Source organism: Uranotaenia lowii, chromosome 1 (genome assembly GCF_029784155.1).
Source record: "Uranotaenia lowii strain MFRU-FL chromosome 1, ASM2978415v1, whole genome shotgun sequence".
Taxonomy (NCBI): Eukaryota; Metazoa; Arthropoda; class Insecta; order Diptera; family Culicidae; genus Uranotaenia; species Uranotaenia lowii.
In genome coordinates this window covers 197194550-197214788 of record NC_073691.1, presented here as the reverse complement: position 1 = coordinate 197214788, position 20239 = coordinate 197194550, and the positions used below count along the sequence as shown (strand labels likewise).

Sequence of the window (20239 nt, the reverse complement as noted above, 5' to 3'; positions counted from 1 at the left end):
TCAGAATTCAGATTCAGAATTCAGATTCAGAATTCAGATTCAGAATTCAGATTCAGAATTCAGATTCAGAATTCAGATTCAGAATTCAGATTCAGAATTCAGATTCAGAATTCAGATTCAGAATTCAGATTCAGAATTCAGATTCAGAATTTAGATTCAGAATTCAGATTCAGAATTCAGATTCAGAATTCAGATTCAGAATTCAGATTCAGATTCAGAATTCAGATTCAGAATTCAGATTCAGAATTCAGATTCAGAATTCAGATTCAGAATTCAGATTTAGAATTCAGATTCAGAATTCAGATTCAGAATTCAGATTCAGAATTCAGATTCAGAATTCAGATTCAGAATTCAGATTCAGAATTCAGATTCAGAATTCAGATTCAGAATTCAGATTCAGAATTCAGATTCAGGATTCAGATTCAGAATTCAGATTCAGAATTCAGATTCAGAATTCAGATTCAGAATTCAGATTCAGAATTCAGATTCAGAATTCAGATTCAGAATTCAGATTCAGAATTCAGATTCAGAATTCAGATTCAGAATTCAGATTCAGAATTCAGATTCAGAATTCAGATTCAGAATTCAGATTCAGAATTCAGATTCAGAATTCAGATTCAGAATTCAGATTCAGAATTCAGATTCAGAATTCAGATTCAGAATTCAGATTCAGAATTCAGATTCAGAATTCAGATTCAGAATTCAGATTCAGAATTCAGATTCAGAATTCAGATTCAGAATTCAGATTCAGAATTCAGATTCAGAATTCAGATTCAGAATTTCAGATTCAGAATTCAGATTCAGAATTCAGATTCAGAATTCAGATTCAGATTCAGAATTCAGATTCAGAATTCAGATTCAGATCAGAATTCAGATTCAGAATTCAGATTCAGAATTCAGATTCAGAATTCAGATTCAGAATTCAGATTCAGAATTCAGATTCAGAATTCAGATTCAGAATTCAGATTCAGAATTCAGATTCAGAATTCAGATTCAGAATTCAGATTCAGAATTCAGATTCAGAATTCAGATTCAGAATTCAGATTCAGAATTCAGATTCAGAATTCAGATTCAGAATTCAGATTCAGAATTCAGATTCAGAATTCAGATTCAGAATTCAGATTCAGAATTCAGATTCAGAATTCAGATTCAGAATTCAGATTCAGAATTCAGATTCAGAATTCAGATTCAGAATTCAGATTCAGAATTCAGATTCAGAATTCAGATTCAGAATTCAGATTCAGAATTCAGATTCAGAATTCAGATTCAGAATTCAGATTCAGAATTCAGATTCAGAATTCAGATTCAGAATTCAGATTCAGAATTCAGATTCAGAATTCAGATTCAGAATTCAGATTCAGAATTCAGATTCAGAATTCAGATTCAGAATTCAGATTCAGAATTCAGATTCAGAATTCAGATTCAGAATTCAGATTCAGAATTCAGATTCAGAATTCAGATTCAGAATTCAGATTCAGAATTCAGATTCAGAATTCAGATTCAGAATTCAGATTCAGAATTCAGATTCAGAATTCAGATTCAGAATTCAGATTCAGAATTCAGATTCAGAATTCAGATTCAGAATTCAGATTCAGAATTCAGATTCAGAATTCAGATTCAGAATTCAGATTCAGAATTCAGATTCAGAATTCAGATTCAGAATTCAGATTCAGAATTCAGATTCAGAATTCAGATTCAGAATTCAGATTCAGAATTCAGATTCAGAATTCAGATTCAGAATTCAGATTCAGAATTCAGATTCAGAATTCAGATTCAGAATTCAGATTCAGAATTCAGATTCAGAATTCAGATTCAGAATTCAGATTCAGAATTCAGATTCAGAATTCAGATTCAGAATTCAGATTCAGAATTCAGATTCAGAATTCAGATTCAGAATTCAGATTCAGAATTCAGATTCAGAATTCAGATTCAGAATTCAGATTCAGAATTCAGATTCAGAATTCAGATTCAGAATTCAGATTCAGAATTCAGATTCAGAATTCAGATTCAGAATTCAGATTCAGAATTCAGATTCAGAATTCAGATTCAGAATTCAGATTCAGAATTCAGATTCAGAATTCAGATTCAGAATTCAGATTCAGATTCAGAATTCAGATTCAGAATTCAGATTCAGAATTCAGATTCAGAATTCAGATTCAGAATTCAGATTCAGAATTCAGATTCAGAATTCAGATTCAGAATTCAGATTCAGAATTCAGATTCAGGATTCAGATTCAGAATTCAGATTCAGAATTCAGATTCAGAATTCAGATTCAGAATTCAGATTCAGAATTCAGATTCAGAATTCAGATTCAGAATTCAGATTCAGAATTCAGATTCAGAATTCAGATTCAGAATTCAGATTCAGAATTCAGATTCAGAATTCAGATTCAGAATTCAGATTCAGAATTCAGATTCAGAATTCAGATTCAGAATTCAGAATTCAGATTCAGAATTCAGATTCAGAATTCAGATTCAGAATTCAGATTCAGAATTCAGATTCAGAAATCAGAGTTCAGATTCAGAATTCAGATTCAGAAATCAGAGTTCAGATTCACAATTCAGACTCAGAATTCAGATACAGATTCGGAAATCAGAATTAAGATTCACAATTCAGATTCAGAATTTAGATTCAGAATTCAGATTCAGAATCCAGATTCGAAATTCAGATTCATTATTTAGATTCAGAATTAAGATCCAGAATTAAGATTCCGAATTCAGATTCAGAAATCAGGTTCAGAATATCCCTCCTGATTATGAAGGAAGGGGGTATCTTAAATTTGATATTTGTTAGGGATTCATCGACTTTGAAAGACATGAAACAGGAAAGAACACATGAGTTCAACTTTTATGAGTCACTTCTTCAATTTAATAAATAAGTAAAATCAAAAACTGGAACGTTTTTTCTTCCTGGAATCTCAACTGGTGTTCAATTTTTCGTCCCCGACGTACACGATTTCAAGTCCATTGCTCGTTACGCCGCTCGAAATCCTCCGACCATCCCTCGATGGCGTTCTGCTGCTGCTGCTCGTAGCTTCCGCTGCCGGATGGATCATCCGCGCAGCAAATCACCGGATCGCGCACCTCGAAGTAGCAAACGCTCTGCAGAATGTTAAACGATCTTTGGCGCACCTGCCACTTGAAGTTGTCACAGTCGCCGATCCGCCGACAGGTTCCGGTTTGGCTCTGCTGGGATCGATCCAGCCGGCACGCATCACCGATCGCTTTCTCGTTCAGCACCGGAAAGACAAAGTCTCTATTTTCGCCATTCACGTTGGCGCTAAAAAATACCTCTAGCACCGACACCGTAACGAATAAAAACAATGCTAAACTATGCATGGCGGCACCGCGATTCGGCTGCGTCATCATGGTCATCTACCTGACTGGATGATTGACTACTGAGTCTTCTTGTCCGCTCGAATGGTGAAAACAAACTGCGCAGGAACGCGATCGTCTGCCCGGTCGAGACTGACCCACGCACTATCGGTTGCGATCATCCGTGATGGTCTACCGTTGTGGGGTGGCGGTTTGTACCCTCGATCAAAATTCTGATTGATTTTTAGCATTTAACTAGAATTATAACCGATTCAACTTCAAATTGTTTGCAGTTCTGAATAAAACTCTGCGCGTTAGGGTAGCAACAGCGGAAAGGGTCACTTCAAAATTCAAAAACAGACCGTATACCTTTTGTTGATTGACTCCGCTCACTGTCGAGTCGAGCGAAATGTCGTATTACGGTAGTCGAGTGAAACAGCTGAGTCACGAACCTTCAAGCAGTCGACTCAGTCGAGCTACTCGACTGAAATTCGACTCGGCTAGACTACTGTTGTAATACCAAAATGGCTCACTCGAGTAAAATGACTCGTAACTCGACTTATGTTTTAAAGCCCTAATTTTTTTCGTTTTCTTAAGATTGTGGTGTAATTTGTCAATGAAGTTATTTTTTGTCCATTAATTTGATTATTATATTATTTTTCGGACTACCCTAGCCCTAAAAAGACGATTTTTGACCTGAAAAAAATATTTAAAAAAAACATTTTGTTCTCATATTTTCTATAAGGATTTAAAAAAAACTTTTAGCTGATATAATGTCTTTAATATACTTAAAACTTGTCAATTAGATTATTTCTCTTTTTGTTTCGGTACCTTCTACTCGGTATACAAATAATAATTTTTTCTCTCCCCTTTACGGTTAGTTAGAAAAAAACGAGTTTTCACCCGTTTGAGTAAGGCGCTTGATGAGGTTGCGGAATTCCCCTCTGGCCAGTCTAATAACGACTGGAAATGCCAAATCGTCCCATCCCATCCCGCTTGGCTCTGCAGTTCGTGTTATAAGCTTACAGCTGATTGGCTTCCGAAACCAACACTTTTCGGAAATTCTCTTTCTTTCTCTCTCTCTGTTGGTCTACTAAAAGCGCTAAAAGCGTCGTCTTCTTCAACTCAATTAAACTTATCGCTCCGTCCGTAACGAATGGGAAATACCCTAAGCTTCCTTAATCGCGACGTTTCTTGCAAATTTGAGGCGTTTTTTTTTCTTCTTTTCTCTACCCTACACTACACATCTACCCTATGACTAAACATTCTCCTTCCATCGGAAGGTAGCCTAGGACGAGCCCCCCCAAACGATTCGCTCGATCCAGGGCAGGTAGACGGGCACTTTGGTGTAGATCGAGGGCACCTGGGTGCCGCAGAAGCTTCCGTACGAGGTTACCCCCACGATGTAGAACACGCAGTCGTTGTCCACGCCGCGAACCTGCAGCGGCCCACCGGAATCGCCCTGGCAGGTGTCGCCCTTGCCGCCCGGATCGCCCACGCACAGCTGGCTGTCCACCACCTGTTTGTAGTTCTTCTCGCACTCCGCCTGCTCGAAGCGGGACAGCACCACCTTCAGCAGCCTGTTCGTGTTGTCGCCGACTGTAAGGGGGAAATGGAAAAGAAATTTTAAGGTTATGACATGGTTGTAGAGTATAAGGCAAAGAAAGATAATTAAAAGAAAATTTATGAAAATGTAACTTGCGCATTTGGCACGGTGCAACAGTCAGGTAAAAGTAAATGCAGAAGTGTTGGTAAGATTTGCAGAACGGTAGGTAGAAACTGTATATACACACCCCAGCAAACATGAAATCGCATTAAAAATGATAACTCAAGTCATAAAAAACGTTACTGCGAATCGTAATTCCAGCTAACGCAAGTAAAAGGTCGTAAAAATTGTTACTCGAAGTCGTACTAAATGGTTTAAATCGGATATGATAAAAAGTCCGCCATGTTTGCAGATTTTGAAGACGATTTCGTTCCTTTGCTTTCTCCCGCGTGGGTCAAGTGAGAGAACAGCTTTGTTTTTCTCTCTGCGACCAGCAGTGCAACCAGATTGTTAAAAATCTGATGGTGTATTTGCAAGAATTGCCCAATGACAGAGGCAGCAAATATTGTCGCTGGCAACGGTTCGCATGCGTTGAGAGAAAAAAAAATTGGTGCTCTCTTGCATTTTTTCAGTATGTATGAATATGGTGTTCTATATCGTCCAAATCGTATAATCTTATCGCTTTAGCCAGAAGTTGAAAATATGTATGTATATTGCCTCCACTTTGGTAGGTAAATGCTGTTTTTTCGAGTTTCATACGATCTTTCTATAATGTATATGAAACGTATAACAAAGTTGTTGAGAAATATACCTACAAAAATGTTTGCTGGGACACGTCTTCGCTTTCGGGTTTCGTTTATGTGAGAACGAGAGAGAAAAAAAACGATGATGAATTCCGCACGAGCGAAAAAGAGAAAAATGTAGCTTAACGAAGTCGGAAAGGCTCCATCATCCAGTCAGTTTTAGAAACGAATTTTGACACAGAAGGTTGTGCAGCTAAACACGGAAAACGTCCAGTCACGACAATGGTGTCGGCTTAATCCGTTCACACACCCCCCTCCTATCCAAAAAAAAAAAGTAATTTAATATAATTAAAGAGAAACTGTTTTGCACTCGTTTCTTTTTATTAAGTTTAAAAAATATTGCAAATTAATAAAAAGTTTGTTTTTGTTTTAGGAAACTCGTCTATTTGGCTTCTGCAATGCATCCTATCAAAAGACTGATGTGAAGTAGGTACAAACAACTTGCGCTACAATGCGTGGCCGATGCTTTCATATCTCATTTCCACCTCTCTTTCAATTTCCGTTGAACGAAATCACCCTAAAAACTTCGATGAAATAAAATCTCTATTTGATCATTCATTATTCATCATTCATCATTGATTATTCAAAAAATTGCGAACTATAGACTGACCTCAAACTCGACATACACTTTTTCATATTTTTCCAACCCAACGCACTTGAAATTTCAAACTATTTGTTCGGGCTGTTCTTTAGACTCCCTCATTGTTTCGTATTATTTCGAACTGTCTCCTCGACCAACTTGATTATTAATTATCGGTACGTTTAGGCTGTCCTCTCAACTCACCTATAAATTTCAAGCTGTCCTCTCAGCTCGCTTGAAATTTCTATTCGTACTTTTAGGCTGTCCCCTCAACTCGTTTGAAATTTCTATTGGTACTTTCAGGCTGTCCTCTCAACTCGCCTGTCAATTTCAAGTTGTCCTTTCAACTCGCCTTTCAATTTCAAGCTGCCTCTCAACTCGCTTGAAATTTCTATCGATACTTCCAGGCTGTCCTCTCAACTCGGCTTTCAATTTCAAGATGTCCTCTCAACTCGCTTGAAATTTCTAACGGTATTTTCAGGCTGTCCTCTCAACTCACCTGTAAATTTCAAGTTGTCCTTTCAACTCGCTTTTCAATTTCAAGCTGCCTCTCATCTCGCTTGAAATTTCTATCGATACTTTAAGGCTGTCCTCTCAACTCGGCTTTCAATTTCAAGCTGTCCTCTCAACTCGCTTGAAATTTCTATTGGTACTTTTAGGCTGCTTCTCAACTCGCCTGTCAATTTCAAGCTTTCCTCTAAAGTCGGCTTTCAATTTCAAGATGTCCTCTCAACTCGCTTGAAATTTCTATTGGTACTTTCAGGCTGTCCTCTCAACTCGCCTGTCAATTTCAAGTTGCCCTCTCAACTCGCCTTTCAATTTCAAGCTGCCTCTCAACTCGCTTGAAATTTCTATGGATACTTTCAGGCTGTCCTCTCAACTCGGCTTACAATTTCAAGATGTCCTCTCAACTCGCTTGAAATTTTTATCGATAATTTCAAACTGTTCTCTAAACTCTCCTGTCAATTTCAAGCTGTCCTCTCCACTCGTTTGAAATTTCTATTGGTACTTTCAGGCTGTCTTCTCAACTCGCCTGTTAATTTCAAGCTGTCCTCTCAGCTCGGCTTTCAATTTCAAGATGTCCTCTCAACTCGTTTGAAATTTCTATCGGTATTTTCAGGCTGTCTTCTCAACTCGCCTGTCAATTTCAAGTTGTCCTTTCAACTCGCTTTTCAATTTCAAGCTGCCTCTCATTTCGCTTGAAATTTCTATCGATACTTTAAGGCTGTCCTCTCAACTCGCCTGTCAAATTTAAGTTGTCCTTTCAACTCGCCTTTCAATTTCAAGCTACCTCTCAACTCGCTTGAAATTTCTATCGATACTTTCAGGCTGTCCTCTTAACTCGCCTATAAATTTCAAGCTGTCTTCTAAACACTTTTTAATTCTTATCGGTACTTTCAGGTTGTCCTCTCAAATTGCTTGATATTTCTATTGGTATTTTAAGGCTGTCCTCTCAACTTGCTTGTCAATTTCAAGCTGTCCTCTCAACTCGCCTTTCAATTTCAAGCTGTCTTCTCAATTCGCCAGTCAATTTCAAGCTGTCCTCTCAACTCGGCTTTCAATTTCAAGATGTCCTCTAAACTCGCTTGAAATGTCTATTGGTTATTTCAGGCTGTCCTCTCAACTCGCCTGTCCATTTTAAGTTGTCCTTTCAACTCGCCTTTCAATTTCAAGCTGCCTCACAATTCACTTGAAATTTCTATCGAAACTTTCAGGCTGTCCTCTCAACTCGCCTGTTAATTTCAAGCTACCTCTCAACTCGCTTGAAATTTTTATCGATACTTTCAGGCTGTCCTCTCAACTCGCCTGTCAATTTAAAGTTGTTTTTTTCAACTCGTCTTTCAATTTGAAGATGTCCTCTCAACTCGCTTGAAATTTCTATCAGTACTTTCAGGCTGTTCTTTAAACTCGCCTTTAAATTTCAAGATATCCTCTCAACTCGTTTGAAATTCTTATCGGTACTTTCAGGCTATCCTCTCAACTTGCTTGAAATTTCTATTGGTACTTTCAGGCTGTCCTCTCAACTCGCCTTTCAATTTCAAGCTGCCTCTCAACTCACTTGAAATTTCTATCGGTACTTTCAGGCTGTCCTCTCAACTCGTCTTCAATTTCAAGCTGTCCTATCAACTCGCTTGAAATTTTTATCGATACTTTCAGGATGTTCTCTAAACTCGCCTTTCAATTTCAAGCTGTCCTCTCAATTTGCTTGAAATTTCTATCGGTACTTTCAGGCTGTCTTCTCAACTCGCATGTCAATTTCAAGCTGCCTTCTCAACTCTCTTGAAATTTCTATTGGTACCTTTATGTCATTTTTGGGTTAATTTTTGTGTATTTTTTTTTTTTGTTTTTCCTGTGTTGCTTTTATGCTGTTTTGTGCAAGTTTGTGAATTTTGTTTTCTTTCTGTGTGATTTTTGTCTTTTCTTTTTTTTTCAATTTTTGCCTTTTTGTTTCAATAAATGTTATGAAAATTAGATGAAGTTTCGCAAAAATGAGCAGAAACCGTCGGCTTTGGATAAAGCCGAAGATTAGACCGATTTTGTAGTTGAAATTTACAATTGTTACTTACAATTTGCATCAGCCCCGTAACCGGTGGCCAGAAAGCTGCGCTCCGGAATCTGCTCCGACTGGTACAAACAGGCTGGCCTCACATGGGACGTGAATTTCACCGGCCTTTTGAGCCGTATCAGGGCGATGTCGTTATGTTTGGTTCGCACTTTCCGATCCGGATGGTTGATAAATTCATCGATTTCGACCTCTTGCGGAAAAGATCCATCCTCGTCGCTCACCAGGTTGGTGTCCCCGAGGCGAACCGAAACGGCGTCCGACGGACAGTGGGCAGCCGTTAGCACGTACTGGTCACTGATCAACGATCCCCCGCATCGATACTCGACCTGGCGCTTATCGCTGTTCCAATATCCGATGGCGGCCATGTGCGGGAATTCCATCGGTTTCGTAGCTTCTCCGCCCAGGATCAGATTGTTATCGGTGGCACAGGAGCGCGATTTCGATTTGATGACATCGCCGTCCGGCTTCAGGGAGCTCAGATACAAGGTAGGGGTTGCCAATCGAGAATATTCCAGACATTCTGCAAAAAAAAGATTGAGAAAATGAACCGGGTAAAGACACCCACAAGTCACAAGATTAAGCGGCGACTCACTTCTAGCGCTCACGGATAACCGGGCGTCCTGGGCCAGCAAGTTTTGCGCCTGCACCCGATAGTCCTTGGGGCAGCACACAATCGCTTCCTGGGAGTTCTGGGTGCAGATGCGGATCCGGCTACCGGCTTGGTCCAAAACCCGCCGACAAGCACTGTACGGGGCACAAACGCCGGTCACGCCCTTCTGCAGCGGACAGGGATCACCCTCTGGATCGGAAATTTTGAGAAATTAATACACTATTTTAATATGATATTTTATATTAATACTTTTATATGTATGTAACGGAAGTTGGTAATCGATGAGAATACAAATTATAACAAAAACCAAAAAAAAAACAAGTTTTACCTCGCCCTTAAATATCTTAATCGGAGTTGAATTTCTGTAGTTTTTAGTCTAAATTTATCACGTTGCAATGTAAATAAATTAGAGCAGATATCTTTAGATTAAATGTAACATTACGAACATTCGGAAAGGTACACATCGCAGGAAAAAAAAAACTATATTTACGTAAACCGCATAAGGGCCAAACAAAACACATCAGAGCGGATTTTCTCCCTATTCGTTTGAGGCTTTCAACAAATGTATGTATGTTATTTTCGAGGTACGAAATTATTTCTAAACTTTCACACAGCGCTCCCGGACACTCGTCACAATTTTCGCTTCCCCTAACAATCCTAGTCTTTCACACGAGAATAAAATTTTAATTCAATGTGTAAACACTCCGTTTCTGCAGCTACCGGTTTGCATTTTTTTTTATAAAATAACACTTAGTTTCCGGTAGACACTTCTGCACTTCCTTCCTGCTTTCACTTTAAGCCATTTCTAGTTAATTCTCGACTGTTTTGCGTACTGAAATTAATAATTTTTAAAATTTTCGCGAACAGAAAGAAAAACGCGTGCGATTATCAAAAGTCATCGCCTACTTCCCATATTCATTTTAAGTCATTTGGCATCAACGTTAAAAGTGCGATTATTCCAACTTTCTTTGGTCCCCCTTGGGTTGTTTTTGATGGTCAAACAAAACAAAACTTTGTGGTTGGTTTGTGAAATTCTACATGACCCATATGGACGCCACCCTAATATACATAATATCAACGGACCTTGTGGGAACTGATCTTGAGATTCTTGAGATTTATGTTAAGATTAGCCACATCCAAGCGAACTACCGCGCTCATAATTAAAGATTTTTTTTTTTTGATAAAATGTAATTCTGCTCAATACTAACATTCAGTTTAGTTCCGGCAAGGGCTTATTATGTACCGTGCCTCTGCAATCGGAAAAACAAACTTTAGGAAAAATTATCACATTCGTACCAAGTTGATAAGTATTTTTTTTCTTTCTAGGCTCATGCCACACTGCTTTCAGTGAAGATGAAATCATTGAGCTTCGGTCTTCCCGTTACAATCGTCGAGTTATGATTCATCCCCGTAGTTGAGAATACCAATTGAAATTGTCGCAAACAGAGTTCGTTCGATGTTTGATTTTGCGATACTGATTTTTGTCGAAATTTAACAATTTTGTACGAGGATTAGGGAAACCTTTTACAAGTCCAAATCATAGTTAATAGTCAATTGATCATGGTCTATTAACTTAAACAAGGCATTCCGAAGTTCACATTTGGCTGCGAATAGGTTTTACGGGATTTCCAGGAACCAATGTAACGCAAAAGTTACTCAGAAACTTCCATCGCCTTCTGAAGGGCTAAAGGATTAAAAATGGAACTTCTATGCGACATCTTTTTAAAGGCAATCATGGATCCCGGCTATTCGGATATCAGTTGCACCCAGTCGAGTGTACGGTGTGTTCTTTTTTGAGAAAAAGTTGAGAACCTTCTATGCTTTTTCAATAAAATTCTGATAATTAATTTTGAAATTTTTTATTTAGTACATCGAAAAACCTTTAAAAACAAAACCAAATGCCATCGTCTTTCCTTTTTCAATAAAATCTCTCTCTCATGACTTTAAACATTTTTTTATTAAATCTGTAAAGAAAAATGATATTCAAATCAAGGAAATATAACTATATAGACCGGCAATCTAGCAATCTGTCATCTGGCTGTCAAAGCAATCTGTCAACCGATTTATTTTTCGGTGCGTAGAAGGTTTTAGATCATAGCTGGCCAAGATTTTCACCATTCATTTCGAAGCTAGCGGATAGAAGAAATTGAATTTATTAACCGCAGCGCAACTTCAACAACCCAAGCAACCGAAAGTCCCATAAAACACCCAAGCAACCAGAATTCCCTTCAAAAGGTTCCATAGAAGCTTAATCAGCTCTCGTTTGTGTCTGAAGAGAATGCTGATCAGCCCAAAATTGAAGTTCCTTAAGCTACTTTCAAGTTCGTTTAGGTGGCTGTAGAGAACGCTATTTAGCTTCTAAGAGAATGTGAAGAAACTTCTACGCGCCGAAAAAAAATCCGATTGACAGATTGCTCTGACAACCACATGTCAGATTGCTAGGTTGCCGGTCTATCATGGTCTATCTCACTGATTTTTATTATATTGTTTTGATTACAAAAGCTGCTAACACGCTCAGAGAATTGAACCGCTGCTCACTAGGTTGCAATGAAACTCACCAGCCTCTCGACCAATCCAGCAATAGCTATTTGCCACTGTAATGATTAATATTAAACTTAATGTCATTTGAGATGATTGAGTGGGTTGGTCAATAGAAGGTACCTTATTTCGTTCAAAGGACTTTCAGTACACAATATGAATCATAACAAAAATTCGCATCATCAAAAATTTATTCGAATATCTTAAATAACATTTATAAGAAAAATTCGAAAAAATCTTGAATTCCATTTGTAAATATCCGTACAGATATAAACAAAACAAATACCATGACAAGCAATTGACAGACATTTTTGACATGTCGCTTAGAATTCCCATATAGGTTCTTTAAAACACCTTCAAGTATCCTCATGGTGCGCTTTAGAATGTTACGCGAACGTAGACCTTCTTGAAAAACATTTTTGACATGTCGCTTAGTTTTCCCATATAGGTTCTTTTAAACACTTTCAAATATCTTAATGGTTCGTTTTGGAATGTTACGCGAACGTTATCGACCTTCTTGAAAGAAGTTCTATTAAAAGCGCTTAGAAGTTCCGTTATCGTTAGTTTAACTTTTCAAAGGGCGATGGAAGTTCCTGAGCAACTTTTACGCGACAATAGTCACCTGAAGTTCCCGTAAAACATTTTTTCAGCCAAATGTGAACTTCGGAGTTCCATCTTTAAGTAAAAACGCGACTTTTGATTGCTTGGGCAGGTACAAAAACGCTTACTCAGGCCCATTATTGATATGAAGTACGTTCTTTGCAGCTCAAAATTTAAGTTCTTCTTGATACTTTCAAGTTTTAAAACAAGTCTAAGCCAGCTTCCAGTGGCCTTTTAATTCAGCTTCCAGAAAATCGCAAAATGAGCAAAAAACCACAAGACCACGCGTAGATGTTGTTCTAACTGAAACTAAAACTAGAAGTGGTGATTTGATTTTGAAAGCACACCAATGCATTTTTTGAGACATACCAAATCCCGTTTTGAGCACTTTTGTGCCCTTAAGGTGACTTAAGTCCCGTATAACGTACGTATAAATCACTTTTGCAACTTTCAAGTTCGTTAATGAGTACATGTAGATCACTCATGGGAATTGGGCAAAACAAGTCACATACATACAGCGTACATATTGATCACTTTTGCAACTTTCAAGTTCATTAATGAGTACATAATGTTCACTGAAGGGAGTTGATGGGCAGTTGATTCTCTTTGTCAGCCAATATGAAACTTTCAATGCCTTCATTCAAGTAAATGTGTGACTTTTGGTTGCTTGGGCTGCGCACTCATGACTGCGAGATTTGTGCAAACTCGTACATTTGTGCGACCTGTCAAATCAGAGTAAAATCTGTCGGAGTTCTTCACGCCAACCGCTTTTCAGCCAACCTTTGTACGGATAACTGCGACTGCATAACATTGCACGAAATCCAATTTTCAATGAAAGGGATAATATTTACGAAAATTGTGCATGCCTCTGGGCTCTTTATGTAAATTGAAAGAAAGAAACGTTTGCACAAATTCGAGGGTTTTCAATTGTCAAAATTGATTGGGCCGCGGGCCGTAAGGTTTTTGAATCCCAAAGATGCCGGATTAAAAAGCATCTTTTCAGCCACTGAAATGAACTTCAAAGTTCGTGTGATTCGTATCAACTTCTTTTGATAAATTGTGCATTTTTAAGTATTTTTTTAAAGGTATTACTTTTGACACATTACCATCCTAATGGCATACGTTTCGATTTTTTTTAAATGTTATAACATAAAATGGCACGCAGTTTTTGAAAACAACAATAAATCAACCGCATTTATCATATAAACGAACGCCTTTTCTAAACTCCTTTATCAAATCGAAGAATACATTTGCTAAAACAGAAACTTAAATTTGGATAGCTGCAGGCTTAAGTTATGATCATTCGAAAAGATTCGTGTCAACTCAAGGCACAGAAAAAAATTTATTCGAACAAAACATGTTTGCTGAAATATTTTCGATATTTTTCGTCCAACACTTTTAGTCGGTGTGACGGTGACAGATATGAGCAACAACTCACGAAACCCACTCCAAACCTGTCTGGAGACCTTCAGTGAAGAGTTGAAGATGAATCGTAGTTTTTTATTCTTGGTTCTACTATCCCATTAAGAGCATAAGTGACTCAAGACACTAAGCACAGCATGCTCACAACAAACGGTTTCTTTGTCCAACTCATCGATCTTTTCCATTTGACCCGGTTCGGATGATCAATCAAGGCAGAGGGTTTTCCCCGTCGCAATCAAAAGGAAGAAATGATAGGTAACTCGGCTGATCGCGCATCGCAAAAAAAGTTAGCTCACCTTCGGCAGCACGTGCACCTTGAAGGTCCAGCAGCGCAATGACGATGATCGTTAGGAAGATCATCGCTCGTATCGTCCGGCGTAACTTCCAGATCACGAAACGTAACGCGCGCGCCCTGATCTCTCCCACGCAAATAAACAAATCCTGATAGTCGTCACAACAATTTGTAAACACAAACAACGACCAATGGCAACGAATCGATCAACTGACGCCGTGCCAATTTGACGTTTGACCACAATAAAAAAAACTAGACTCGATCGACCAATCTACGAAGTGAGTCCAATAACTAGAGGCTGGACGACGGACGGACGGTACAATACCGGACCGGCGACGGACTCGGCAAAAACTCCCTGCGGCAACGACGATTCGATCGTAACTGGAACCGAGTCGAAAAGCCGGTTCCAACAAATCAAGCTGAGCTGCCATCGTCTGCCACCACACTGCCACCGAATGGCGGCGCAGGAATTACCAAACGATCGTACGTCTTCGCTAGCGGGATTCCGCGCGAATTTATCGAAATTCGATTCTACAAAGTCCCATCTATGGAAGCTGTACTGTTGCCACTGCATTCTCTCTTCTGGACGGATCCTCTTGCTTGGAAGAATGATCTGACTCTGACTCTGGCGGCATGAGGAGCTTTTTCGGTTTCGTTGGAAATTCGATCGTTTGGTGGTTTACACGATCAATTAGCGAATTGGTGATGTGATCCCGCTTGCTCGTCGCGTTGTCGTAACATTTCCCTTGGTGGTATCACTTTTGACCAGTGTTGCCAGATTTCTGGCACTAACTGTGTAAGTTTTTGAAGAATTTTCAACTTCAATTTTTTCTCAGTGTTTTACGTTTACGTCTTGATGATAAACTCTTAGATTTATTAAACAGCTTTGGTAAAATTTTCAATTTTTACAATTACTTATAACAAGGCCTAGTATGGCACCACTTTACTAAACAGCTTTATAGAATTCCAAAAAAAAAGAGAATCCAAAAGCCGCAACGTGGTTGAATTCAGCACAGCTCCTCGATAGTTTTGTTTTTCGTGGTCAACAACACACCTCAAAACGAATAATCCAGCAACAGGATTCTACTTCTCTTTTGTTGTCAACTCGTTTTGTAAAAAGCTAAACGAACCGAACAAACGATCGGCGTAAATAATTTACATAAATGAAAACTGACACCGACTGACGTTTTGTTTTGATCCTCGAAACAGAGTGCGATCTCGAAACACAAAAGACTTTTACGAATTTACATTCCAGGTCATTGCTGTTTGAGTAAATATCTTAATTTGGATATTTTTTTCCAGATTCAGATCTCAATTTCAGATTTAAAATATTGATTTCAAATCCAGATTTCATATTCAGAAAAAGGAATTGGATTTCAGATTCAGATTTCAGATTCAGATTTCAGATTCAGATTTCAGATTCAGATTTCAGATTCAGATTTCAGATTCAGATTTCAGATTCAGATTTCAGATTCAGATTTCAGATTCAGATTTCAGATTCAGATTTCAGATTCAGATTTCAGATTCAGATTTCAGATTCAGATTTCAGATTCAGATTTCAGATTCAGATTTCAGATTCAGATTTCAGATTCAGATTTCAGATTCAGATTTCAGATTCAGATTTCAGATTCAGATTTCAGATTCAGATTTCAGATTCAGATTTCAGATTCAGATTTCAGATTCAGAGTTCAGATTCAGATTTCAGATTCAGATTTCAGATTCAGGTTTTAGATTCAGATTTCAGATTCAGATTTCAGATTTCAGATTCAGATTTCAGATTCAGATTTCAGATTCAGATTTCAGATTTCAGATTCAGATTTCAGATTCAGATTTCAGATTCAGATTTCAGATTCAGATTTCAGATTCAGATTTCAGATTCAGATTTCAGATTCAGATTTCAGATTCAGATTTCAGATTCAGATTTCAGATTCAGATTCAGATTTCAGATTCAGATTTCATTTTCAGATTTCAGATTCAGATTTCAGATTCAGATTTCAGATTCAGATTTCAGATTCAGATTTCAGATTCAGATTTCAGATTCAGATTTCAGATTCAGATTTCAGATTCAGATTTCAGATTCAGATTTCAGATTCAGATTTCAGATTCAGATTTCAGATTCAGATTTCAGATTCAGATTTCAGATTCAGATTTCAGATTCAGATTTCAGATTTCAGATTCAGATTTCAGATTCAGATTTCAGATTCAGATTTCAGATTTCAGATTCAGATTTCAGATTCAGATTTCAGATTCAGATTTCAGATTCAGATTTCAGATTCAGATTTCAGATTCAGATTTCAGATTCAGATTTCAGATTCAGATTTCAGATTCAGATTTCAGATTCAGATTTCAGATTCAGATTTCAGATTCAGATTTCAGATTCAGATTTCAGATTCAGATTTCAGATTCAGATTTCAGATTCAGATTTCAGATTCAGATTTCAGATTCAGGTTTTAGATTCAGATTTCAGATTCAGATTTCAGATTCAGATTTCAGATTCAGATTTCAGATTCAGATTTCAGATTCAGATTTCAGATTCAGATTTCAGATTCAGATTTCAGATTCAGATTTCAGATTCAGATTTCAGATTCAGATTTCAGATTCAGATTTCAGATTCAGATTTCAGATTCAGATTTCAGATTCAGATTTCAGATTCAGATTTCAGATTCAGATTTCAGATTCAGATTTCAGATTCAGATTTCAGATTCAGATTTCAGATTCAGATTTCAGATTCAGATTTCAGATTCAGATTTCAGATTCAGATTTCAGATTCAGATTTCAGATTCAGATTTCAGATTCAGATTTCAGATTCAGATTTCAGATTCAGATTTCAGATTCAGATTTCAGATTCAGATTTCAGATTCAGATTTCAGATTCAGATTTCAGATTCAGATTTCAGATTCAGATTTCAGATTCAGATTTCAGATTCAGATTCAGATTTCAGATTCAGATTTCAGATTCAGATTTCAGATTCAGATTTCAGATTCAGATTTCAGATTCAGATTTCAGATTTCAGATTCAGATTTCAGATTCAGATTTCAGATTCAGATTTCAGATTCAGATTTCAGATTCAGATTTCAGATTCAGATTTCAGATTCAGATTTCAGATTCAGATTTCAGATTTCAGATTTCAGATTCAGATTTCAGATTCAGATTTCAGATTCAGATTTCAGATTCCGATTTCTGATTCAGATTTCAGATTCAGATTTCAGATTCAGATTTCAGATTCAGATACCGTGCGTGTGGGTCTTAACAAGATGTGCTTACTACTTTAGCTCGTCGTTGTTAGCTATCGCTGACGCAACGAATCGTTTCTGAATGCACTCATTGATGAATGAGTGCAGCAGTCACTTTGACCATTTGACAGCCACAGTAATCGACGAAGAGTGAATTCGTAGTTTTCACTGGAATTGTTGCCAGTTGAACAAGTTGGAAATCATTAGATAAGTGTTGCCAATATGACCGATGGATAATCCAATATATCAATCACTATAGTAACCTGACCTTTTTATAAGACTATAAATATGAATATATCAGTTTTCCAATACAAATAGTATTGCGTTTGATTTCGTATTGGTTTTAGGTCCTAAAAGCTGCGGTGTTCTCTACATTACTTCAATTCTTTTTCTGGAATGAAGCTCGAAGAGTCGAATTAAAGTCGAAAGTTGGATTTACAAAGTTTGATCAGACAAGGCTTAACTGCTTTTGTGTAAATTCTTATTGTTCCTGAGAGTTTTTTTTTACGGAAGATTTTTGACCCGCCACTAAAAATGTTCCATGGATTTGAAATTTGAGGCACTTTGAGGCGTTGAGGGATATTTTACAATGGTCATTCTCATACAAAATGAGCGATTTTCGCGAGTTCAACATCGAATTGGAAGCAGCTATCAAGTGGCTGACCCAGTTTTTCTACGAAAAGTCATCTTATAGGATGGTCAAATAATCAAATTGGAACATCGTTGAGTTGAGAAACTCAACGCAGGTATCTTTCAGGATCCGATGGAGACTTCGATGATTTGCACCATGGCAAGTGTCGCCACTGCAGCGTCTCCAAACATATCGTCATCGAGGTTCTTTTCCTTCCACCTCATTAAATTATAAACAAGTTTGCCTTTATTCAATGATAAGAATAACAACATCTCGAATCTCTTCATCCAGATCACACGGTGATCACCAGTCGGCCCATTCATCTTTGTTGGACCATTCGCCGGGCCAAACCTTCTCCACGATCCAGTCCAGATAGCGGGAAACCCGGGTATAGAGACCGTACTCAGCCGATCCGCAAATCTTCCCGAACGACACTACCCCGATGACATGGTACCGACATTTAGCTTCCTCGAACGCCTGCAGGGGTCCACCACTATCGCCCTGGCACGCGTCCAGATTGCCATCCAAGGATCCGGCGCAAATTTGTCGCTGAATCAAGCGATGCCGGCCAGGTCCGTTGTACATTTTCGAGCACTGGCGCCGATCGGTCGGAACGTCCAACGAAACTTTGTTCAGCTGCCGTGAGCCTTGCGAACCTGGACCTTTTGATATGTGACGTTTGAGTTGAACTTTAGAGTCGGTTTTTTTTCTTAAATTATAATTGACTTACTGGTTCTGCCCCACCCAGTGACGGTAGCCCGTTGAATCTGCTCGGTCCTTTCCGTAGCCAAACAGGCCGGTCTCACATGCAACGTTACCGTGACATTTCGCTTCAAACGAAGCAAAGCGATGTCGTTGTACGTAGTGACCGGGGAGTACTCCTCGTGGGTGAAATTTTCTGCGATAAAAAAGGTTTGTGCATCGGGATCGTCGAGATCGGCCACCCCAATCCGTACCATATGGAGATTGCTGTAGATTAAGGAAAAATAAACTTTCGAACCTCGGTAAAAGCAACCAAACAATCGCAATAACAAACTCGTTAATACAATGTGCCGCCGTGAGTATGAACTGCTCGCTTATCAGTGTTCCACCGCACAGAAATTCGAAGTTGCTCGCCCCTCTCGGAATGAAGCCGCGAATCAGATACCCGAGTGCTGCCATGTGAGGGAATTCATTCTTGGAAGCAGCCATTCCGCCCACAACAAACGGGTTTTGCAACGGACACTTGAGCGCGTACACGTATCGTATTGGCGAATCGCGATCCAGGGTCATCACCGGATACGGTGTCGATACCAAGTTCACGTACTGATTGCATTCTACGAAGTGTTCAAGAAAAAGCACAATCGGATTATTCTGGAGGTCATCAGAAAAGAATACCTACGATGGCTTACGATACGGGCAGCTATGTCTAAATCGCTAGCGCCAGTAACGATCTGCAACACTGTCAACACCTGGGCAGTCGCGAACAGTAGGCGTATTTTCGATTCCATCGTATTCGGTCTTGATCACAAAGCCTACTGAGCAATCGATTGCCACTATGTAGCTAGATTGAAGCCAGGATTAAGTACGTTGAAGCAAGTCCTTATCAGTGACGACGACAGCTCGTCTCTCAGAGATTACTGAGAAAATTCATGTTTTCGTTACTGCATCTGCAATTTTGCATCTTTTTTGCCTATCTTCATTTGAAATAGGTAGAGGTTTGTAACCTATCCCAATAATGTTTCGAAATTTTGGATTCTGAAGCGAAAACCACAATCAACCAACAAAAAAACTTTTGTCCTTTTCAGGTTATTTTTGTGTAACATTTGAGTAATTTTTGTGTCATTTTTGTGAAGTTTTTGTGTTATTTTTGTATAAATTTTGTGTCAGTTTTGTATCATTTTTGTATCACTTTTGTGCTATTTTTATGTAATTTTTGTATCATTTTTTGTGTCATATTTTGTCTTAATTTTTGTGTCATTTCTTGTCATTTTCTGTCATTTTTGTGACATTTTGTTATTTTTGTCATTGTTTTCATTTTTGTGTAATTTTTATGCAATTTTTGTGTCATTTTTGTGTCATATTATGTCTTTTTTGTGTAATTTTTGTTCATTTCGTGTCATT

At 38.3% G+C, this 20239-nt stretch overlaps 2 protein-coding genes across 2 annotated transcripts; both read right to left on the bottom strand.

The window, feature by feature from the left end:
- Positions 1 to 2862: 2862 nt before the first annotated feature.
- Positions 2863 to 3423, bottom strand: LOC129740115 (uncharacterized). Its single transcript, XM_055731717.1, has one exon. It carries the CDS (start codon positions 3373 to 3375, stop codon positions 2959 to 2961), a length of 417 nt encoding a protein of 138 aa, XP_055587692.1. The 5' UTR covers positions 3376 to 3423; the 3' UTR covers positions 2863 to 2958.
- Positions 3424 to 4074: 651 nt separating this feature from the next.
- LOC129738272 (uncharacterized) lies at positions 4075 to 19641 on the bottom strand. The gene is made up of 9 exons (XM_055729454.1): positions 19518 to 19641; positions 19173 to 19452; positions 18867 to 19105; positions 18444 to 18798; positions 14598 to 14913; positions 14277 to 14475; positions 9403 to 9609; positions 8812 to 9330; positions 4075 to 4914 (listed from the first exon to the last, which is right to left on the bottom strand). The coding sequence occupies exons 1-9, from the start codon at positions 19624 to 19626 to the stop codon at positions 4604 to 4606; spliced, it is 2535 nt and encodes an 844-aa protein (XP_055585429.1). The 5' UTR covers positions 19627 to 19641; the 3' UTR covers positions 4075 to 4603.
- Positions 19642 to 20239: the final 598 nt, after the last annotated feature.

Coding starts and splice junctions, on each gene's coding strand:
- LOC129740115 (XM_055731717.1), bottom strand. CDS start 3,375: ATGACCATGATGACGCAGCCGAATCGCGGTGCCGCCATGCATAGTTTA.
- LOC129738272 (XM_055729454.1), bottom strand. CDS start 19,626: ATGGAATCGAAAATACGCCTACTGTTCGCGACTGCCCAGGTGTTGACA. Junction 19,453..19,517: donor TGCCCGTATCGTAAGCCATC/GTAGGTATTCTT, acceptor AACACTTCGTAG/AATGCAATCAGTACGTGAAC. Junction 9,331..9,402: donor GTTATCCGTGAGCGCTAGAA/GTGAGTCGCCGC, acceptor TTTTTTTTGCAG/AATGTCTGGAATATTCTCGA.